Source organism: Electrophorus electricus, chromosome 11, assembly GCF_041902795.1.
Source record: "Electrophorus electricus isolate QZ-2024a chromosome 11, ASM4190279v1, whole genome shotgun sequence".
Lineage (NCBI taxonomy): Eukaryota > Metazoa > Chordata > Actinopteri > Gymnotiformes > Gymnotidae > Electrophorus > Electrophorus electricus.
The window spans coordinates 859087-883090 of record NC_137507.1 but is presented as its reverse complement, the minus strand read 5'-3'; the positions used below and the strand labels follow the sequence as shown (position 1 = coordinate 883090).

The 24004-nt window shown below is 44.5% G+C and overlaps 1 protein-coding gene across 10 annotated transcripts; it reads left to right on the top strand.

Annotated features, from left to right (window-relative positions):
* Nucleotides 1-539: 539 nt before the first annotated feature.
* pik3cb (phosphatidylinositol-4,5-bisphosphate 3-kinase, catalytic subunit beta) lies at nucleotides 540-23308 on the top strand. 10 transcript variants are annotated; one of them, XM_081723529.1, is made up of 25 exons: nucleotides 544-868; nucleotides 10133-10233; nucleotides 10729-10800; nucleotides 11421-11621; nucleotides 12366-12594; nucleotides 13449-13669; nucleotides 13770-13952; nucleotides 14345-14512; nucleotides 14794-14883; nucleotides 15247-15498; nucleotides 15910-16006; nucleotides 16212-16342; nucleotides 16524-16574; nucleotides 16940-17128; nucleotides 17207-17328; nucleotides 17634-17777; nucleotides 17966-18065; nucleotides 18196-18383; nucleotides 18492-18601; nucleotides 18690-18768; nucleotides 18851-19018; nucleotides 19529-19652; nucleotides 19929-20074; nucleotides 20225-20357; nucleotides 20658-23308. In XM_081723529.1, the coding sequence occupies exons 4-25, from the start codon at nucleotides 11430-11432 to the stop codon at nucleotides 20787-20789; spliced, it is 3249 nt and encodes a 1082-aa protein (XP_081579655.1). In that variant the 5' UTR covers nucleotides 544-868; nucleotides 10133-10233; nucleotides 10729-10800; nucleotides 11421-11429; the 3' UTR covers nucleotides 20790-23308. The 10 variants fall into 10 exon arrangements, with proteins under 10 accessions (XP_081579659.1, XP_081579656.1, XP_081579658.1 ...); XM_081723530.1 differs by lacking the exon at nucleotides 10133-10233 and having other exon boundaries at nucleotides 543-868; nucleotides 14797-14883; XM_081723527.1 differs by lacking the exon at nucleotides 10133-10233.
* The last annotated feature ends 696 nt before the right edge of the window (nucleotides 23309-24004 follow it).

Below are 24004 nucleotides of genomic sequence, written 5' to 3'. Positions count from 1 at the left end.
GTATGTTTGATGTGACAACAACATAAAAGAAAAAATCAAATTAAATTGGCTTTATTTATTCCTTGAAAATTAATTTTCTTCAGGGACATTAAAGCAGACAGAAGCTTCTCAGCCTTGCTCTCTGCCTGAGACCCTCTGCAATCCAAATCAGAAAGAGAAACTCGTAAAACCTAAGACCACAAAAGGAACAATTGTTACTTTACAATCATTATTTATAATTATTTGCCGTAGTCTAGTATAGTAAGGCGTGCACTAATGGTGTGAGTGTTAATATGCGCTTCTACTTTGTGTGGGTGTGAGAATTTCCGTCCAGCCTACAATGCTTTCACAGGTTGCATAATTTGACCTGAGTCATCTATATAGGTCCCGTCTGAAACGTTTTCTAATAAACGACCTTTAAGAACAATATTCGACACGTCCGTGCATTAGTAGCGTCACGTGCTTTTGTCGCGTTCACAGACTTTATGGAGGCACGCCTCGAGCTGCCGGAGGCCAAAGAGGGACGTGGCCCTTGTTTCACGTCGTGGGCGTTTCCGGTTGAAATCACTGCATAGTGTGTGTGTGCGCGCGGGGGTTCTTTGCAGAAAGGCCAAAGGGCCACGCACTTCCTCGAAGGCGCAAAAGCGAGGGACGCAGTGCAAAAGCGAAAAGAAAAAGCGGATCGGCGGCTCCCACTCATCTGACCCATACAACAGAACGCAGCGGGGCGTCGACACCTGCGCGGGAAAGGTCAGCACTGAAACGTGAGCGGGACGCTCGCTGGCCTACACGAGCCTCACCTCCGCGCGTGGAGTCTGCGCGTTACTTTTGCGCAGCTCGCGCGTTATTTCCGCGTAGACGCTTCCGACACCAGTCCGGCCGCCACAAGGTGAGTGTTGGCTTCCTCAGGCGAGTAAGACTCTCGGAGATGTGGTTAACTTTACAGGCTACCGAATGAAACCTCGGAATAGATCTGCCCAGTCTTCGGTTTATTTTACGCGCCGTTTGTTTATTCGGGCTGCTTGTAGCATTCCGCTAGCGACGGTTGGATGCGGTTGCCATTTTAGGTTTTAAAACTCCACATCTCCACTGGCTCCAGTGACCGTCGACCGAGGACCTGCCGGGTGTTCAGTAGCGATGTGTAACTTTAATTATCTGATGATAGTTCAGCGAAGTGGTGTCTACTGTAGTTTAGTGGCTAGTTGGGTTAGCTAACATACATTGCTAGGTTAGTTAGCTAGCTAATGGCAAAGTTTCAGATTTCACTTATAACCATCTCATTGTTGTCTAGAGTAATATTACTCTGGTCTGACTTCATCTAGGATGTAACCTAGTGGTTAGCTGACTGGCATAAGTCTGCTCGCTCTTCCGTTTTTAGGTGAATATCTGAGCTTGTTGTAAAATGCAAATATCATTTTTGTGTTTATTTAGTGTTTGTATTTGTAACGTTAGCTGACGGTGGACTTCACCTGTTGCACTCACCCATCAGCCAGTGTTAGACAGCTCTGGGTTGGCCGGCACTGAGGAGGTCTCATGATTGAAATGACTCAGTGGTAGTTTGGGAAGCTGTTTTGGTAGTTTAATGAACTCTGGTGTGTATCCTGGCTAAGTGAGTACATCCACGGAAAAGCTCCAGCCCGGAAGACAACACGCCGACACTTTCATCGGCGTCCGGATGAAGTAAAGTTCATTTACTGGAGCACTTGGAGTGTGATACGTGGAGCCGTTTTCTTACCTCTTCTAGCCCACACCCGAGCTCTTCCTACTGTAGACTAGATCATATCAGGCTTTATCATACTGTCGTGTAACCCCGAATAAAATGTGTTCTGGGTAGAGGCACATCCTTCAGCCATCGGAAGTTACGGTCTGAATCTCTCTGAGAAACCGAGGTTTGTCCTTTTGTCTCTTTGGTTGCTGTATTTGAAGAGGCATCTTATTTATATCATCCTAAAACGAACAGTACTTTAGCTGTGACTGCTGTAATAAACAGTACTTTAGCTGTGGCTGCTGTGGGTAACGGACAGCGCTTTAGCTGTGACTGCTGTGGGTAACGGACAGCGCTTTAGCTGTGCCTGCTGTGGGTAACGGACAGCGCTTCAGCTGTGCCTGCTGTGGGTAACGGACAGCGCTTCAGCTGTGCCTGCTGTGGGTAACGGACAGCGCTTCAGCTGTGCCTGCTGTGGGTAACGGACAGCGCTTCAGCTGTGCCTGCTGTGGGTAACGGACAGCGCTTCAGCTGTGCCTGCTGTGGGTAACGGACAGCGCTTCAGCTGTGCCTGCTGTGGGTAACGGACAGCGCTTCAGCTGTGCCTGCTGTGGGTAACGGACAGCGCTTCAGCTGTGCCTGCTGTGGGTAACGGACAGCGCTTCAGCTGTGCCTGCTGTGGGTAACGGACAGCGCTTCAGCTGTGCCTGCTGTGGGTAACGGACAGCGCTTCAGCTGTGGCTGCTGTGGGTAACGGACAGCGCTTCAGCTGTGGCTGCTGTGGGTAACGGACAGCGCTTCAGCTGTGGCTGCTGTGGGTAACGGACAACACTTCGAATGTGCGTGCTGTTGAACTCGATGTTGCTGAAACAGTGTCTGAACTCTGGATTTTCATGTATTTTTCAATTTTGTTTAAGTTACTTTTGCTGCAGTCTTAAGTAGTAATCGTACTAATTAAAGCAGTAATATTGAAGAAAATGTTAAAAGCTTACAGGAAAAGAAACCGAAGAGTGTGGGCTAGTATAAGAGCTTCAGGTTTACAGGTTAGGATGAAAGGCTTAAGGTTACCTAGATATAATTTAAGAGGTGTTTCAAGTTAATAAGCTAAATAAGCCAAATACCTACTATTTTTATATTAACACATAAAATAACAAAACAAAAATGAAGCCTAATTTTATTGTAGCTTCAACTAAATGTGTTTTTTTTGGGGGGGGGGTATTTTAATGAAAATTTGTCTTTTTGTTTGTTTGTTTTATCTTAAAATAAAATTGTTGTGGTTTAAGTTGCAAAGATGTTTTATGTAGTTAGTGCCCTTGGATGGTCCAGAAAAGGATGTTTTGGCTGAATCCAATTATGGGTATAAAGATTTTGTTTGCATATTTGTTTATTTTCCTTTAAAAAGGAATCAGTCAAAGTAAGTTTTAGATATGTCATTCTTTTCTGGGATTTTTTACATGTATTTGTATCTGGGTGTGGGTAAGGAGGGAGTCTGCAGGTACTGGTAAAGATATCAACCATGAACACTTTAGAGTTATGTGCTAGGAGGTTTGGAAATTACTTCAGGTCCTGATGGATCTTTAGAAAAGATACATGTTCTTAAAGAAATACATGATGTGTCCATATTCTCTAAAAGCACTTGACTCAGTGAACAGATTTTTAAATCAATACAGTCTATAAAGGTACTATGGTCAGAAATGTAACCAGGGAAGCATATGAGTGTGCAGTCACAGCATTTGCTCTGCAAAACCTAAATTATAGGAAACTGCCATGTGCAAATGAGCACTAAATAATATAGTGGATGATGATGGTGTCTAGATTAGGCATCCAACCTATTTCATAAGTTCTCAAAATGTGTTCTGTATTGGTGAGTCAGGCTCTGTGATTATAACAGATTTTAACAGGTTGGGTTGGTTCTTCATCTTCGTCATCTTCTTCCTCCTCCCTGGGAAAGCGCACTTCTGGATTGAGATTTGTGGAAGCCACTCCTCCATCATAGGGGTGGAGCCCTAAGTGTCCCCATCACCACTGGGGCAACCTTAGTGTGAACCTTCTACATACTCTCTATTTCCTCTTCCAGTCCCTGGTATTTTTCCATCTTGGCTCTTATCTGCTTCACCATAACTGTCTGCTTGGTTTGCCATTACTTGTCTATCAGTGTGGATCTGCATGTCCCACAGCTTCTCGTCTTTTTTTCTCTGCACCACTGCAGTTTCTCCCATTTGGACTTTGGCCAGGGGGGGTTCTCGTATATCTTTCATATGTTCCTGTATATGACCCCTGACACTCGGTTGTCTCTCCCCATGTTCGCGTTCGCTGTCCGTCTTACATCCTGCTGCTAGGTGCTGGATGGGCTTCTCTGGTGTCCTCTGCTTTGGTCAGAATAGTGCTTAGTGCTCCATCTTCTGCTGCCATGATCAGTGCCTCTGTGCTTTTCCAGACATTGGTTGGGTTGTCTTATGTCACCCGTGCTATCTGTCAGTGGTACATTTCATGGAGGGGCTTATACTGCCCTGGCACCTCCCCTGCTTCCATGTTATCCATGTACCCCCCCATCTGTCTGTGACATTCCCAGGATGAGCTGAGGGAATGCTGCTGTTTTTCATCTCTGTTCTCCCTCTCTAAACTTGTATCCATTTGTCTGGATGAGTGAGAGCAGGGTTCCTCTGTTTTGGGGAGACACACATTCAGGGCCCCCGTTCTGTGATCCAGTTACACTCGTTCACTCCTCCACACTCTCTGATGCTTTACTAGTCACTAGCCCTGCCTCTTTCTCTTCCGGTCAGCCAGGCGCTCTGTCTTTCTCTGTCTATTATTGATTATTTAATTTATTTTCATTTTAGAAAAGGACTATGATGTGTAAACATTTGAAACTGATTAACTAAGTCTTTTATATATTAATGGTAGTTCTTTCAAATGCTTGTCTTAACACGTCATAGCTGAACGCTATTGAATGTTCAAAACTAAGGCTTCACCCATTATCAAACAGTGGAACTTTGTTGATATTTTGAAATTGTAAAGTAACCTTGGGTATGTGGAGGACGCTATATAAATCTAACATTATTGTTGTTGGTCACTGATGGAGCTGAGATTCGATGAGCAGTCTGTTTGGGTTGTTGCTAGGATTCTTTAAAGAGCTGAGCTGCTTCAGAGCCCATGGAAGACAAATGAGACAATTGATTTATTTTCTTTAAGTCCATGTTTGTATACTTTGGTTAAATTGGAGTGGTTATATTTGGATCATATGGGGTTTTTTTCCCTCAATTTGTCCTGATGCACAGGATTGTGAACAAATAACTCTTCTCTCACTGAGAACGTAACTCTTAGAATGTTTTACCTCCATGTTTGATTAATCCAAATCTAACAGATACTGGAGGATGTTTTGAGCATGTCAAATAACTAAGAAAGCAAGCCTGTGACTCATAGTGAGGAGTTTTATTAAGATGACGTGCGTGTGCGTCTGTGTGTGTGCGCGCGCGCGTGTGCGCACAATGCACAGCTGCATGTGACACTGGTTCAGGGTGACTGTGGTGGTGGCGGCATAATGATATCATCAGTCAGGGGATACAAACAATGTGGAAAGCCTACACACACACACACACACACACACACACAAGCACATGTGCGCACACAGACACACAAATGGAGCCAGAGGGGAGGTCAGAGTGGTGACAAGGGCTATGAATAGACCAATTCTCCTAGTCATGTGAGAGGACTGTGAGCATTTGTGCAAAATGCTATTTTTCCTCCAAATAATAGTTCTGATGCATACACCCAGTGTGTTTAAATATAGGGGAGGCAGTGCCAGAACTGGCTTTCAGAGAGAACCGTTTATAGAGGAGCCTTTAAGCATGGGTCTAATGCTAATATTAGCTCGCTATTTAGATTAATCACATAATGGTGCTTGTGACTAGCTAGTGTTAAATATTAGCTCACCACTTGACATGTCCCACCCTGTTGGGTGGTGGTGATTGTTCTTGTTGTTGTTTGGTCTTTTTGGCCAAATATCTATTCATTAAATGGAAAACACCCCTGGTTTTTAAGTGAGGATAAAGCTTCCCACGGACCCCCAAGCTTTGTCCTGTGACCATCAGTGCTGTTTATAGTTGCCTTTACCATTTACACTCCAGTAACCTGCTTTTACAGCTCTGACTTTTTACACTCTTGATGCAAAATTTTGGGACCATTTCTTTAGCAAAGATAAAACCATTATAAAACTTTTTTTTTTGGGGGGGGGGGGGGCTATTTAAACCATCATTTAATCACATTTATTTGTGTATTTATGGCTGAATGGTCATTAGATCACATCTAGCGATCATTCAGGCATAAATACAACTCATTCTAAAGGGCTTGCAGTAGGTTTTAGCTCACAGAATTTTGGTGGGTGTTACAGTGGGGACCCTGTACAGTATTCCTACTTGTACTTCACATTCGTATGTCAATTAAATTTTGAACATAGTCACATGTTTGGAGGTGTGTGTGGGGTGTGTTTTTTTTTGGGGGGGGGGGCATTGTGGGTTTAATTTTTTGTTTGTTTGTTTATTTTTGCAGCACTTAGCAAATGCCCTTGTCCAGAGTGACTTACAGACTACAAAGTGTGTGTGTGTGTGTGTGTGTGTGTGTGTGTGTGTGTGTGATTGACTCAGTGAAGAAGTGGGTTTTCATTTGAAGTCTCATTTTCAGTGGTCAAGCTGATGCTCCTTATTTGTCTGTAGTTTTTTAATGCCAGGGTGTCCATTTTAGAGAGGTGCTCTGTTCTTAGAGGAAGGTCATAACAGGCACATCCCCACAATCCATTTAAGCGTCCTGCAGTTACCGCACTAACTCCACCACAGCTCGGCGCTACAGTGATGAATCCACCTTTGTGACCTCTCAGCTGGCTGTAGGTTCAAGTACAGGATCAGTTTGCTGTAAAGAATGCAAGAACCTCAGTAGAATTGGCTGGATGATCAGAAGCAGATGCTATATCTGGACCTGTGAATGGATCAGATTGAGTTGTTATCAGACTGCATCGTATACAAGTGAATGTTTGTTTGATTTTTAAACAACTCTGATAAAAATGTAATGTAAAAATCTGACTTGATTTACTGTGCACTGTGTACATTCTGTCTCAGGCTGGTGTGCTCTGTTGGCTGTGCATGCTTGATTTATAGGCTGAGGTGTTTATACCCTACAAGCCTTTAAATTAAGACACAGACAAATCAGGAAGAGTGTGTGTGCATATCCGTGTGCGTGCACGCATGTGCGCACATGCAGTTCATGGAATCTCAGCTTTCCTGTGAACATGCCTAAGCCTGCAGAGGAATTTGGCAGGAAAAGTTATGCAGGTGAAGGATGGACGATGATGAAGACGGGTCTGTTGACAACCCTGTATTGTTTACTAGAATCCCCTCCCACTCCAGACAATGATTGGTCAGAATGCTCACCGCACAAATACTCTGTGATTGGTCAGCAAGCTCATCTGCATACTGCAGCCTTCTTCAATGTCGGTACTGCAAAGGTCACTATATTGCGGTAACGGTTAGAAATGAAGCATCATGCAGACCCAGGGTATGTCTGAGATGTAGAGGGAGGAGGGGACTCCGCTCTGTGTAAAGCGGAAGTCTTCACTCATCCTGGTTTCAGTGGTTGGCTGCAGAGCGCCCTAGCCCCTAGCTGCAGAGCGCCCTCTGCTGTAGACATATGCCATATGATTCCAGGTGCTGTTGCACACGAGCAACTAAACTAGTGTTGCATTTCAGGATTTAAGGTTGATCATTACATATGAACACTAACACTGTCCTAATATTACAGTAGTTCAAGTTCAAGTTTGGTTTATTCGTCACATACATAGTCATACACAGTATAACTCGCAGTGAAATGGTGGAGAGTGCTCTGTCCAAACTGAGGAAAAGAAAACGGGTGCATAGAGAAATTATAGATATTCTATATATGTGAAATATATATATATATATGTGTGTGTGTGTGTGTGTGTGTGTGTGTGTGTGTGTGTGTGTGTGTATATATATCTATATATATTCTATGTGTATATATCTATATATATTCTGTGTATATATCTATATATATTCTGTGTATATATCTATATATATATTCTATGTGTATATATCTATATATATATTCTATGTGTATATATCTATATATATATTCTATGTGTATATATATTCTATGTATGTACAATATATGTATATTATGATTATATACACAATGTACAATGTATATGGTTGTGCATATATGTACACAATCTACAGAATATAAAGATCCATTTCGTATAATAACATATCTACAGTTGTTGTGTAACAAGGTAATCGAATATAAATATTTATATATACAGTTGTGTTACATGGTGGTGGTGGTCCCCACAGTTTCAGTTTCCCTGATTCAGGGCCCGAATGGCCTGTGGGAAGAAGCTCCTCTTCAGCCTCTCTGTCTTGGCCTTCAGGGAGCAAAAGCGCCTCCCTGACCTCAGCAGAGAGAAGAGTCTATTGTTGGGATGGTTGGGGTCCTTCACAATCCTCCTGGCCTTGGTCTGGCACCGCTTGTAGTAGATGGTCTGCAGGTCAGGAAGTTCCGTGTGAGTGATGCGCTCTGCTGAACACACTACCCTTTGGAGTGCTTGTCTGTCCTGCTTGGTCCTATTCCCAAACCAGACTGTGATGTTCCCCGTGAGGATGCTCTCAATAGTGCAGGTGTAGAAGTTCCGCAGTACCTTGGAGGGCAGTCTGAAGTCTCTTAGGCGTCTGAGGTGGTAAAGACGCTGGCGAGCCTTCTTTGCCAGGGAGTTGGTATGGCGGGACCAGAACAGGTCCTGCAAGATCTGAACACCAAGGTACCTGAAACTATCTACTCTCTCCACCGTGGTTCCACTGATCCTCACAGGTTGGTAGTGCCGCTCCTGCTTCTTGCTGCAATCCACGATCAGCTCCTTTGTCTTACTGACGTTTAGGAGGAGAGTGTTTTCCTGGCACCAGTTTTCCAGGTGTTTAATCTCCTCCAGGTAGGCCCTCTCGTCGTTGTCCGAGATCAGACCCATGACAACGGTGTCATCAGCAAACTTGACAATGATGGTGGAGCTGGAAATGGCTGTGCAGTCGTAGGTGTACAGTGAGTAGAGCAGGGGGCTTAGGACACAACCCTGAGGAGCTCCAGTGCTGAGGGTGAGGGTGGATGAGGCGCAGTTGCCCACCCATACTGATTGTGGTCTGTCTGTTAGGAAGTTGGAGATCCAGTCGCACAGGGATGTATGCAGTCCTAGATCCCCCAACTTAGTAGTGAGTAGGGAGGGGATGATGGTGTTAAATGCTGAACTGTAGTCGACAAATAGCATTTTAGCATAATTTCCCCTCCCTTCGTCCCAGTGAGTCAGCGTAGTGTGGAGCAGATGTGCAATTGCATCGTCAGTGGAGCGGTTGCAAACTGCAGTGGGTCCATGGAGGCTGGCAGTGAAGATGTGATGAAGTCTCTGACTAGCTTTTCAAAGCACTTCATCACGACTGATGTTAGGGCGACAGGGCGGTAGTCATTGAGGTCAGAGGGTCGAGGTTTCTTCGGGACGGGGACGATGGTGGATCGCTTGAAGCTGGACGGGATGATACCGAGCGTCAGGGAGAGATTGAACATGTCGGTGAATACCGGGGCTAGCTGATCTGCGCAGGCTTTGAGGACCCTCCCGCAGATACCGTCTGGTCCCGTCACGTTCCTGGTATTCACCCTTTCAAACACTCTCCTCACGTCACTCTCCGTGATGATGAGAACGCGCTGTTCTATGGTGGGCCCTGCGCATGCGCCATTGGCTGCGCCGATAGTGCCATTTGCACTAGCGCTGCTAGCATTGGCGCTGTTAGCATTGGCGCTGCTAGATGTAGCCTCGAAGCGAGCGAAGAATGTATTCAGCTCGTTCGCCAGAGACTCATCTGCACTCATCAGTCCGGAGGGTGGGCTCCTGTAGTCAGTAACGATGTTCTCAATGCTATTTAGTGGTGTATTTATATCAGGATTATTTTTCATGTGTTTGTGCATGACCCATAAGATGAGGCAACGGTCAGGGTGTGCTCATGGACCTTCAGATCTGTGATATAGCACCGATTTGTATTTTTCTACTCATTCAATGTCGGAGACACTCTCTCAGACTGTCCTGTGTTTTTCAACTGCAAAAAAACTCTTCTTAGCCAGAACCAGTGCTGTTTTGCCCCCTGCCTCCAGCCTTGCTGTCATTGTGAAGTTGTTGCCATTTTCGGGACATTTGTTTTTTCATTTCCTCTGCCGATAAATGTTAGATGTTTCTTAAGAGCTAGAACATACAGAAAATAAACAACCAAAGCTGTGATCGTCTTGGACTTAATTAATGTCTGTTGCAGTACTTCTCTATTGTCAGGTATTTGCTCAAAGTAAGAACTAAAATTTGTAAACAAAATATGATCCATGTTTTTATGCCATCTTTTGGCTTGTTTCCAGGGCAGGGACTGCCCACATCCAGATCTATAATCGTTCAGCTCTCAAACCAGTGGAAACGCAGCCTGTTCTTGTGAGATCAGCCAATTCCTGGGAATCACAGGGTGGGTCCCTGAGCACTGAACTGAGAAAATGATGAGCCCTGTACTGTAGCACAGAGAGCCCTGAAGCAGGCAGTTCAGTGATCTTGAGAGGAAGAGGAGAAACTGTCCAAGTCCAGGTGTGCAGAGCCTGTGGAGTTGTACCTGGGCAAGTCTCTGACTGGACAGAGCAATTTCTGCCAAAAGAGCTTCTCCAGAGTCCTGAAATATAGTTGAGAGATTTCAGTTTTCTAAAGTTATGAATTCATAAAATGACTTTCCACCATGTCTTCCCATTTTAATGAGTATTTCCTTTTGGGGTTTTTTGTTATTCTTTGTTTTTAATTCATTTCATTTTTTAATAGAAGATTATATGTGCACCATGTCCCCCAAAACAAAGACATGTTTGTTGAAACTGTTTACTAAAGAACATTCATGGTTTTAATCATCTGTGTGACGTACATGGCAGACGGATATTATCTGCGTGCAGAGCTGCTCTAACTGTCCTGTCACTTTCAGATGTGGCATTCCTTGCCTGCCCCTCCTTCTCCCCCATGCAGCTGGCTGGCCGACAACCCCTCTCTATAGCAGGTGTGTGTGTCTGAGTGTGTGTGTGTCTGAGTGTGTGTGTGTGTGTGTGCGTGAGAGGACAGGGACACGGCAGTGTCCAGGTGAGTCAAGGAGGTGTGAACATCTGTGTGAGATAATTGGTGGTTCATAATCATCAGAGCAGGAAGGTGAGTTTGCTGACTGGTGTGATGCAGGAGTCAGAGGAGTAACTGCGCTGGGCACCATGTGGCTCTGATGTCTGGACCCACGGCCCTGCAGTGTAGCTGGGGAGAGATCCACTCAGCCATCTAAATTAGAGATAATGACTCATAAATACAGTGGAAAAAATAAGAACATTTCAAATGAAACAGGAAAAAAATACTGCATTAATTACAGGCAATGACATTATAAACTATTTTAGTCATTAATTTAATTGCTAGAATCAAAGAAAGCTAGATTTATAAAATTTAAAAAAAAACCAGTAACTACATGTTCTGAATGCCAGCAGCTGTCTCGTCTGTCCTTAGTGTGTGTAACTGTAGCAGCGATAGCTGATTTTTAACTACCTGAGATCAACTCGGTCAGGTCTTGTCACTGATGTGATTTTCAAACTGGGTTTGTTAGTTTGTGTATGTAATGATTGTTGCATTTTGGGGTCCCAGGGCTCTGGTATGTTTAGGGTCCCATGGTTTGGCTGTGGTGTGCTCTCTGCCATGCCTCCCGCCATGACGGATCTTCTGGATTTGTGGGTGGAGCCCGGGCTGGATGGAGATGACCAGGTGACTGTGGACTTCCTGTTACCTACTGGAGTCTACATTAAGATGGATGTTTCCCGACAGAGCTCCCTCCAATGCATCAAACAGGTGGGCGGGACTAGGTATTGGAAGCAGGTCAGGGAAGGAAAACTTAAAAGAAATTACTTTTTTTGTATGGAAGAGTAAAACATTATGTAAAAACGTGATTTTCTTAGTTCAAATTTAACATGTAAGCATGTTGACATGTCTAATTTTTTTTTTTCCATCCATATACAGTGACGTGTGCTTATTTTTCACAGTAAACAGAAGCTTCTTTTACTAAACTTGCACCCTTATACAAGACCTATATGATTTTAATCATGGGGTTTAATTTGGCATTAAACGTTTTGCATTAGTTTTATTTAGAGGGATGTTGTAATTTGTGATTTACACAGTGAGGTGGTTAAAAAAAAAACATTTCCAGAAATTGTATTTTGTCAAACTCAGAGGTCCTATAGTAAGGGCAACCCCATTGGAACTGAATTTCCAGTAATACCCTAAGACAATAAAATAAAATATCGGTATGTCACTATTTTGATAAAATTGCACAGTTGAAGTGGTACTGCAGGTTTAAGCCTTGATCTGGAGCTGCCTGATGCTCATATCTCAGAGCTGATCGAGTTATGGCCATTCTTTTACAGGCCGTTGCAAGCTACTTCTCACTTTTGAGAAGACTTACTCAATCTTGAAAGTCTTTTTACTCTTTCGACTTTGCTGTCTGGGTCAGTCAGCAGCTTTTTAGGACAGGAGAAAAAGACCTTTAACGTGCTGGGCATCTCCCGACACGCTGAACGTCCTGTCCGTGTCCTCTAGATGCTGTGGAAGCAGGCCCAGGGCTACCCCCTCTTCACTCTGCTGGGGGAGATGGACAGCCACATCTTCGAGTGCGTGAACCAGGCGGCGGTGCACGAGGAGCTGGAGGATGAGAGCAGACGGCTGTGCGACGTCCGCCCATTCCTGCCCGTCCTCAGACTCATCGCCCGGAACTGCGGCCGCGCCGAGCGCCTGCTCGACTCCAAGATTGGTGTGCTCATTGGAAAAGGTGATGCATGTGCCAAGTGTTAAATGAGCTTGTAGAATTTTCACTGCTGAACCTACACATGTTGCCAGTTTGGTCTGTACCACATGGCATAGCAGATGTCACGCTGGAGATGCCAAAGCACTGATCTTTATTGCCATTATTAAAATGACTCTGGTTTATATTTATCTAAAAAATCAAGATGTGTGCTTTTTGATTATTGTTGTCAGAGCTCAGGGTTTTGAATGACACACTCCAGTCTACCTAATGATTCCTGGTAAATCAAATGCATTTTTAATGCTTTTAAATGTCATCATGTTGTCTAGCCGCAAGGCCACAGCAGCTCTTATCCTTTCATTAAATGTGCAGTAGCTGATGGTTACCCTGCGCCACAGACCGGAGGTGTTCAAATCACAACTCTGGTACTGTTGCTCTACCCACCCTTTACCTGGGGTGAGGATTAACCCTGCTCCAAGGACTCAGGCCTGATACAGTGGCCACAGACATTTTAACGTGGACAATCCACAAATGAACTGCTCAGTTAACTCCCAGTAATTCCAGAGTTGTCTGTGGACCAGGTGTGTTGTGAGCTGAGAGCGAGTGGGTAGTGGGAAATAAAAACCCCAAAGTGGCAGAGGAATGGATTGATCACAGAAAGCTGTGAATGGAGAGGAATGGAGAAATTCCTGCTGCTGCTATCCCCTCTGCGCTCGCACTGTAACCTCCGTGCACCTCCTGAACCTGTGCAGCTGGCCTGGCCTCCTTACTGAGGCCAACCCTGCTGTCAGTCAGATCAGTGACAGGTCACGGTAGAGCTGTGATTTGGATGGTAATGTCAAGTGGACTGGAAGGAGTCACGTCTCATCTTGTACTCACAGGGCTCCATGAGCTGGATGCACTGCAGGACCAGGAAGTAAAAGATTTTCGATCCAAAATGCAGCGCATCAGCGAGGAGAACATGCAGTGTGTGCACATGATGTCATGGGGGGAGTGGCTTCAGAGCTGCTTCTCTCCCCAGATAGAGGCGGGGCCAGTCAACGGCTATTGTGATGGGAGTGAGGGCGAGGTCAAAATCATCATGCACTACAGCGAGTCCCAGGTACAGACCGACGTGCACGTAAATTTTTATCAAAGGTCCACCAACAAGGGGACATGATCCATGCTGTGCCTGCTGACCCTTTCGTCGTCCACCCACCCAGGACACTGCAAGTCTTAAAGTTCCTCTCAGCTGCACTGTAGCCGAACTAATGGAGCAGGCCCTCAGGAAATGGCTAACCACTCATGGCTCAGAGGAAGATGAAGGTTGCCTTGGTGACTATGTGCTGAGAGTCAGTGCCAAGCTAGAGTTCTTGTTTGGGGATCACCCGCTTCATCACTACAGAGTAAGACTCAAAGTAGAACTACTCCACCTTTAGAAACTACACTTAGTAGAGTATAACTTGACATTTTGGTTTAAGTAAGTAAAACCTAAAGGAAAGCTGAATTACACAACAGTTGTTGTAACACAGCTGGTCATAAAATGCTGCAGTATCCTAAAAAGGACTACTTGTAATTCATGATACAAATTAATCAACCCAAGTTCCTGGCCCTTACAGATCTGGGATAATGAATACACAGCAAAATCAGGATTATGACCATAACAGGATATTTTTATATCAACAAATGCTTAAAAATCCATTAATGCTAACCGTCCTGTAACCACCACCACCATGAAGATGTCCCCAGGCCCACAGAACAACTGGGATTATGATGGTGTGTGTGTTTGTGTGTGTAGTACATCAGATCATGTTTGCTGGCCCAGGAGGTCCCCCACCTCACACTAGTACACTGCAGTGTCGTGAAAGCCATGTTTGAGCGCGAGATCTGCACCATTGGTGGTGTGCTCGCATGGAAGGCGTCCAATCTTCCTCTCCCCCTTCCCCCTAAAAAGAGAGGATTAACAGTAAGTGTATTTTCTGATGCACTGAATTTATTCACCAAAGAAACACTGAATTTAAGGTGCAGAATTTACCCTGGATAGTCCAACCATGCTTGTGTGCCTGTGAGTACTCTGAGAATTCTTTATATTGTAATAGAAAACAGACTTGTAGTGGATGGCTGTGTTAAATGTACCCTATATTTCACCACTAAGTTATAACCTAGGTTATGTGGAAGTATGGTTGTATTGTGAAATGTATATTTCAGTAACCACTTGCTCATTTTTTCCTGTTTCTCTCTTGGTAGCAGGTGCATACATGTGTTTGGGAGGTTCACTCTCAGTTCAAAATCACTTTGGTCAAGGGCATTAAGGTCAACGCAGAGGAAACAGCAAAGGTAAAACCTCCCCCACACCCCTTTAAGCCACACCCTCCTGAAGCTCCGTCTCTTCCAGGCCTCCTCTAAACCCAATTTGCTATTATCAGAAAAAAAGAAAATATAAAAGTTGCGCCCTACTGCAATCTTGTTTGACTATCATCTTTATAAAAATACAAAAACTAATATCAAAAACTATCAAGTAGTTTTCAGTTATAAATGACTAGCTTAGCTTAAGATCAGCACAGATGGTTAGATTTTATGTCAGATCTTGTATCAGGTCTCAGTTGAATATATTTGTGTGGGTTATTTTGAATGACACTTATTTGAAGGTGAACCGAGGCTGTTCCTGTAGCTCCTGGTCGTGTGTGTGTGTGTGTGCAGGTGCAGGTGCGTGCTGGTCTGTTCCATGGCACAGAGCTACTGGGTAAGGTCGCAGTTAGCAGCGAGAGCAGTGGCCGCTCCGAGCACGTCTGGAACAAGGCGCTGGAGTTCGACCTCTCCATCTGTGACATCCCTCGCATGTCTCGTCTCTGTTTCGCCATCTACGCTGTGATGGACAAAGTCAAAAAGCAGAAATCTACCAAGAGCGTGCAAATGAACAAACATCAGACTATCCGCAAGTCAGGGAAACTGGTGAGAGGAAAGGAGGCACTCACCACATGCACTTGCGTGGAAAGTGCATTTGAAATTGTGTAAACTTCTACTTGTCGCACTAAAATACGATCTAGTGAATGGCCACGAATAACTGTATACGTTGTCATATCAGTCAGATCGTTTGAGCAGATAGTTTCTGTGCATCTGTGTGTGTGTCTCTCTCTCGGACCCTGATGCTGCTCTGGGCTTCACACTGTTTAAATAGTTTGTTCTAGAATGAGCTGTCTGTTTAAAGCAGTCTGTGGTGGTTGTTGAATGTTGGGAATCATTCAGGAGTCGTTCACCTGAAAAATTCAAACAATTCTTCATGGCTGTAGTTATAAATTGCCAAAATGTCTGCAAAACCTAAAAACACAATTGTTCTCTGTCTTGGTGCCTGCTTGTATCTAGTTGTACCCAATAGCGTGGGTAAACACGATGGTGTTTGACTACAGAGGACAGATGAAGACTGGTGACATCACCTTACATACCTGGTCCTCTTTTCCTGGTGAGAAAATGTCCACAGTCACTTCCTCTGGCAAGCGTACGTGTTTTAAAACATGTTCGTAAATGTGGACATTTAAGAGCCTAATGAACAGTTGGTTGAATGAGTAAGATTGAATGAATTGAATTTGCCTAGCACTGGGTTGTAGTATAATTATGTACAGGGAGCACATCCAGAAGAGGTGTGTGTGTGTGTGTGTGTGTGTCAGATGAGCTGGAGGAGATGTTGAACCCGATCGGGACAATCCAGACAAATCCGTACAGGGAGAACGCCACAGCACTCCATGTCCGCTTCCCTGAGTACTCGCCACAACCGGTTGTATTTCCACCATTTGACAAAGTATGTACGCTCAATTATGACGGTATGCAACACGACATTCAGCACAGCATGGAATACACCATCACAAATGAACAATACTCATGACAAGATAGAATACCCAATGTTACAAGTGATGCGATGCATAGGAGGGCAGGAGGTGCAAGGTTGTGATTTAGGATGATGTGCCTTCTCTGTCCTGTAGATCCTAGAAAAGGCTGCAGAGATTGCTGGAGCCAGTGATACATTGTCAATGGTAAGTGTAGACACACACACACACACACACACACACACACACACACACACACAGCTATTGTACAGGTGACAAGTAACTATTTATTGTTGGCAACTTTACCAAAATGTTAGGAAATGTATAAAGGACTCTTAAACAAAATATAGATGTCAAACAGATACCTAACAAGATGAAAGTGAAGGTAGTGTATTTGTGTTTGTGCTGTTGTATTTGTATGAATAGTGTGTGCTGTCATTGTAACTTCTGGTGTAGGCTAGTTGTCTAGGTGGTGACCATGGTACACCATTGCAATTTGTCACGTGTTACCTCACTGCGTGCACGTGTGTGTGTGTGTGTGTGTGTGTGTGTGTGTGTGTGCGCACGCGCAGGGACGAGGGGGAAAAAAGTTCTACGTAGAACTGAAGGAGATCATGGAAAGGGATCCGCTGTCCCAGCTATGTGAAAACGAGAAGGACCTGATCTGGACCCTCCGTTATGACTGCAGAGAGAACTTTCCCCAATCTCTGCCTAAACTTCTGCTGTCTGTCAAATGGAGTAAACATGAAGATATGGCTCAGGTGTTGTACGGTCACACACCACATACACACTCACTCGCATTCTTTCCCTGTACTCATTCCATGTTTGTGGTGTTTTAGTTGCAGGCTCTGTTGCAGATTTGGCCCAAACTGAGTCCTCGAGATGCTTTAGAGCTGCTGGATTTTAACTACCCAGATCAGTACGTCAGAGAGTACGCCGTGAACTGTCTGCAGGACATGAGGTGAGATGTTCTCCACGCACATGCTCCCAGCCTTCATGGACACTGAATGGCCACTTGCCCTTTCACAGTCGGAGCGTCCCTGAATGGAAATTGGACACATTAGGCCCTGGACTGCAGCACGAAATGAGATTTTCTGTGCGTCAGTTTCATTATGCAAGAACTCCTTTACCTCCTAGTGGTGGCATAATGTAAATATGATGCCAACATGGCCGTGTCTCTCGGCCCGTGTCGCTAACGCAGCCATGTCTCTCGGCCCGTGTCGCTAACGTGGCCGTGTCTCTCAGCCCGTCTCTCCTGTGTGACAGTGATGAGGAGTTGTCGCAGTATCTGCTGCAGCTGGTGCAGGTGTTGCGGTACGAGCCATACTACGACTGTGCACTCACACGCTTCCTACTGCGCCGTGCTCAGGCAAACCGCAAGATTGGACATTTCCTGTTCTGGCATCTTAGGTAAGTCTGTTTTGCAAGTTCATGCAAGTTCGTGTTCATTGTGATGCAGCTCCTTAGTGTGTGTGTGTGTGTGTGTGTGTGTGTGTGTGTGTGTGTGTGTGTGTGTGTGTGTGTGTGTGTGTGTGTGTGTGTGTGTGTGTGTGTGTGTGTGTGTGTGTGTGTGTGTGTGTTTGCTTGCTTGCTGCCAGGTCCGAGATGCACATGCCAGCAGTGTGTGTACAGTTTGCTCTGATTCTGGAGGCGTACTGCAGATGCAGTGTTCCTCACATTGAAGTGCTTAAGAAACAGGTACAGAATTTACCGCATCCCTGGAGATGTGGCCGTCAGTAGTAACAGTCTGACCTAAAACCTGACTGGTTTCAGCGTGTGTGACCGATCCCTGTACAGAAAGTTGGTTCTAAACTCGGGTCGACTACAGGTGGAAGCTCTGAGCAAGCTGAAGGCCGTGAACGAACTCATAAAGCTCGGCACAATAAAGACAAAGAAGATGAAGGAGGCCCAACTGAAGGATGCCATGATGAAGTGCCTTAGACAGACCGGCTTCATCGAGACCCTGTCCGACTTGCACTCGCCCCTGGACCCCCAGGTCCTGCTTGCTGGGGTCAAGTAAGAATAAACATACAAGTCATGAAGGAGAGGTTAACCAGCTTGAGGACAAAAATCACAAAGTCCTAATTCATTCCCTATCTCTCTTGGTCTCTGTCTCTCTCTTAGTGTGGAGAGGTGTAGGTACATGGACTCTAAAATGAAGCCCCTGTGGATTGTTTACAATAACAAGCTGCTGGTGGGAGACACGATGGGAATCATCTTCAAAAACGGAGATGGTAAGAAGCCGTGAGATGAGGGACATCCGTGCACGTGGGACGGTGAGACACAGGCATGCTTCAGTAATGAATGTTTTCCCTCTGTCAGATCTAAGGCAGGACATGCTGACCCTTCAGATTCTCAGGCTGATGGATATTCTGTGGAAGGAGGCGAACCTGGACCTACGGTACAGTCAAGCTCTGTTTTCACACCTTCATACATCTGTTCTTCATTGAAATGTGACACTCACTATCTTGTTTCAATTACAGAATTGTGCCTTATGGTTGCCTGGCAACAGGAGATCGTACAGGCCTCATAGAGGTGGTGTCATACTCTGAAACTATTGCCAACATACAGAAAAACAGCAGCAACATGGCAGCTGCTGCAGCCTTCAACAAAGACGCCCTGCTCAACTGGCTCAAGGACAAGAACCCTGGGTGTGTCTGCGTGCATGTGTGTGGGTGGGTGGGGGTGTGTGTGGGTGTAAAACCCCCTTCTGCTCCACTCTGCCTTCGTTTAAGACCCAAAGACGTCATCCATCACGACTGTTTGTCCTCTTTCCTGAGCCACTAAGCATGTAAACAAAATATGTACTTTACAAACAAAACAACAAAAACCCAAAACTTTCCATTTCCACTCCAGCCATTGTTTTAGCGTGATGGTGTTCTGAACAGCCACCTCTCACATGAGGATATATAGAGACTTTATTAGAGACTAGAAAACGTGTGTGTGTGTGTGTGTGTGTGTGTGTGTGTGTGTGTGTGTGTGTGTGTGTGTGTGTGTGTGTGTGTGTGTGTGTGTGTGTGTGTGTGTGTGTGTGTGTGTGTGTGTGTGTGTGTGTGTGTGTGTGTGTGTGTGTGTGTGTGTGTGTGTGTGTGTGCGCGCGCGCGTTTTGCATTAATTTTTATTGTGTAAAAAGTGAAATCTCTGGTTGTTTGTTGTAATAGTGATGCTCTGGAGAAAGCCATTGAGGAGTTCACACTGTCTTGTGCTGGTTATTGTGTTGCCACCTATGTTTTGGGCATTGGTGATCGCCATAGCGACAACATCATGGTCCGCAGCACAGGGCAGGTCAGTAGTACAGATGGCGTCCCCTATAGGACACACAGCAGCTGATGGAACATTTTTGAAACCTACTTGTGCTTACATGTTTGTAGTCTTTCGGTGGTTTACAGACTTTTGGTCCATGTTTTGAGTGGCGTTACTTTTAATGAGAAATACAAATACCAGAATATTTTTAGTGTCTTTGTATGTTGAATGTAATGATTGAAAGTGTGTGTGTGTGTGTGTGTGTGTGTGTGTGTGTGTGTGTGTGTGCTTGGTTTTGTTTTATGTTTTATCTGTCAGCTTTTCCATATAGATTTCGGTCATATCCTTGGGAACTTCAAGTCAAAGTTTGGGATCAAGCGCGAGAGAGTCCCGTTCATCCTCACACACGACTTCATCCATGTCATTCAGCAAGGCAAGACTGGCAACACTGAGAAATTTGGCAGGCAAGACGCGTACACTCACTTATTCTGTCTGTTACACACACACACACACACTTTCTGTAGGTTACTCACTCTGATTCTTAGACACACATCAAATCTGTTTTGCAGACATTATTTCAGGTGTCTTATTGTGTTTGTGTGTTATATATGTAGTTTTAGACAGAACTGTGAGGATGCTTACCTGATTCTGAGGAAGAATGGAAATTTGTTCATCACGCTGTTTGCTCTGATGCTCACTGCTGGGCTACCAGAGCTCACCTCCGTCAAGGACATTCAGTACTTAAAGGTACCAGTCTTTCCGCCAGCGCTTATATCGTGTATGCGAATGCTTAACATGCCTTTGTAAAGCAGGTTGTTTCAGCGAATGGTCCTCCCCAAGGTTTAGCGTTGCTTCCCAGATTTTAAGGTTTGGATTTAAAGCAGACTAAGGATTAAGGTCTGATTTTAGTACTAAAGAGATTTCGCTACAACAGCATTTAGGTCAAGACTCAGTTCTCAATGTCTAATGTTTAATGCATGCTTAAGGTGTGTGTGTGTGTGTGTGTGTGTGTGTGTGTGTGTGTGTGTGTGTGTGTGTGTGTTTCAGGACTCTCTTGCGCTGGGTAAGACAGATGAGGACGCTTTAAAGCAGTTTCGTCAGAAGTTTGATGAGGCTCTCCGAGAGAGCTGGACAACTAAAGTAAACTGGATGGCTCACAATGTAGCTCACCCCTCCTAACGGGCTCCCACAGACAGGACTGGCGTGTGGGGGAGCTGTCCTAAACCACAGAGCCTGGAAGATCCTGCAAGTTGTAAAGTCCATTCATTTATTTAATGGTCAAATGCGACTTGATCATGTTGTATAAATAACAAACAACTAAAAGCTGCTGGGTTTGATAAATGTTCTGAACAGAGGAGTTTGTAAGCATGCACATGGTCAAACAACCTGGAACGTCACCCACTTGGTCCAGCGGCCCAACAGGACTGGATTCCAGTAGCAGCTACCAGAGCTGGAAGGAGGAGAGGTCATAAGGGTTGATGGAGCGCTCTCCTCGCTGCTGATAAGGGAGGGGAAGTGTCTGGCCACAGACACTCATCGTGTGTGGGGGGCGGGGAGCATCGTCGTCACTCTGTGTCGGGATTTGGATTGACAGTGTTCGTTGCCCTGTGCTGTTCTTGCAAAGGAGGGACTGTCCATTAGGACCAGGGACTAGAACACACAGTGCAGGATGCAAAACATGGACAGAAACTCAAACATTCCAGAGTAAAATTATCCACTCCACATTTACATAATTTAACTATGTAATTATAGAAAGCCCCAAAATCACTGAGACGCTGTAACCCATCTGCAGACCCCCCACACCCACCGCCTCATCTGGTCACTTTTCCTTCTGCTGTCAAAACAAGTGGACTGTGCGTTTTGGAAGTCTGATCCATGCCAGGGAGACTAAAAGGGAAAACCCTGCACCTGCCACTTCATTCTTATGTCAGATTTATTCTGCCTCCACTGGACACAAACATGCTTGAAAAGAAACCTGAGCATGTCGCCAATCTTTGCTCTTCTGAACAGCCAGTCTGCTTCAGTCTCAGCTTGGTTGTCATTGTAGATGTACTACTAAGATATTACTTCATTATATCAACCCCCCACAAACTCTCACGTGGAGAAAGTGTGTGTATTAAGTTGAAGGAGTTTGCACAGAAACACTGGAACAAGAGTGGCGTAAGATGATAGAAGAGGAGAATGCTGGATTCTGAATGAACTGTTAGAGTAGCGGCCAGGCTGGGCTAAACTCTGCACGTCTGCTGCACATGCTCAGAACATAGTCTGGGCCGTTTTGTGCCTCATGCTTGCTTTCTTTTCCGTTTTGTATCGTATGTGCCAGACTACTTTATGTGAGATTTCTAAACACTGGAATTATAAGAAAGAATATTTAATGTTTTGTTTTTATATATATAATTTTTAAGTCTCTATTCCTCCTTCTGAAATGTTTATAGCTTGCATGTTAAATGACTTGGAGATTATTCCCACCCAGGTGCCTATAGCAAGCAAACACTGTAATGTTGTTTATCATGACCACCCCAAGTTCAGTACCAACATAACTGATGGTAGCGCCTTCATGATGTGCTTGTAGCTCCTAATGTAGTTTGTTTTGTATAAAATGCAGTTTTCCTTTGGAGCATCTGAAGGGCTTCGTGTATGGCGTTTTGGATGACCCACCACGCCGATGAAGAATTGCAAAAGTACTACTGAAACTGGTTACATGAGTGCATCTCTCAACACCTACTACCCTGGGTAGGAGGCAGATGAGAGGATGTCTAGCACAACATGTATGAATGTCACTAAAGCACCATTCCATAGATCATAAATAGGGGTCACCATGAGTCTACCGATTGTGTAGGTAGAGGTCAGTTGTGACAAGCACATGTTTTAGCCACTTTATATTCTCAATCTCAGGTTTGGACAACTAAACAGGTTTTAATGTTTCTCCCTTAGCTCTGCACAGGAAGTGTTTTAAAAGGGCTCATCTCTGCCTGGGCATAACAATATTGATTTTTCTGTGGTCATGATTATCAGAAGTCCTCAATAGCGGTATCCATGACTAATGCTTGTAGACAATTTTGTCTGTTTTAGTCTAATATGGTGTTCTACTCCCAAACAGCAGGTGACAAGAGCCCATATAATAATTTCTTTGTGCGCAGTGCAGTTGAGATGAGTCTAACTGAACCAGTACCCCTCCCCTGCCCTGACTCCAAATAAAAACTAGTTGTGGTATTAGCAACACGTTTTATGACAACAGCCTTAAACACAAAGTGGCCGTGAACGTTTTATCATGGATATTTTATATTATTAATAACCTGCTGGGTATCTTTAGTGCTGCTTGAAATGTCTTCAGGTGGGTGGGTGTATACAAACATACACAAACAAACAATGAGGTATTGAGAAATGGTTTTATATAATTAACAGATTTATATTTGTATCAGCAGCTGACTATAGCAATGTTGTTGAGCTGATTAGATAGCATTATCGAATACCAGTTAGCTCCTGTATTAACAAGGAGCTAGTCTACTGCCTGAGCTGGTGTTGGTGCAATATCGAGATGTAACCTGTCTTAGCCGAATCCACCTATTACATGTGAATTTCTGTGTCTTCGATGCTGCTGTATGCTACACTGCTAGCCTTCAGTTTTCACACACTGAAAGTCTGCCGTATTGCTTATCGCCGTAAGAATGCGATTAAAGTTTTTTTCCCCCCATTCATCATTGTTCACCAGTTTTATATTTGAGTGCTTGAGAAAATTTTTAAAAGATTTCTTGGCAAAAAATATTAGAATCACTTTTTGCATCACTTTTTGGTACCGTTCACATGACCCCCTCTGTGGCTTGACTGACTCTGACTAGTTACTATTAGGCAGTTCACTGTGAGGTGTCTTCCTGTGAACAGGGAGACAGACCTGGGTGAACAACCATTACCCAGTCATGTGTTCATACCTTCAGCAAAGAAATGCTGCCTCTTTCCTGGGTCGTGACCATAATCCAGTCCTAAGGTAGGAAGGAATTATCACGATCGATTTAAAATTTTGCAGATATTTTATGTAAAATATTGTGAACAAGATGCATGTAAACAAATGTATTCTGATATGAGAACAGTTGAAGAAGGAAGTAAGTGTTTGTCACTTTTTAGAGCACATAAACTGGTCAGCACTGTTCAAACTTATAAAAGAAAAACAACACTGAAAAATAAAACCAAAATGTACACAGTCAGACTGTTTAATGTTGACATGACAAGATAAGAGAGCGAGAGCACACCTGATGTTCTGAAGAACCATCCACAATCAGCCAATAGTAGCCGAGTGAAAGACCTCCCAGAAGTAGCAGCAGTGTGGGCAGAGGGAGGAAGTGAGTGATGTGTGATAGTGGTTGCCTATGTAATGCTTTAAAGACAAAAGTGCCTGG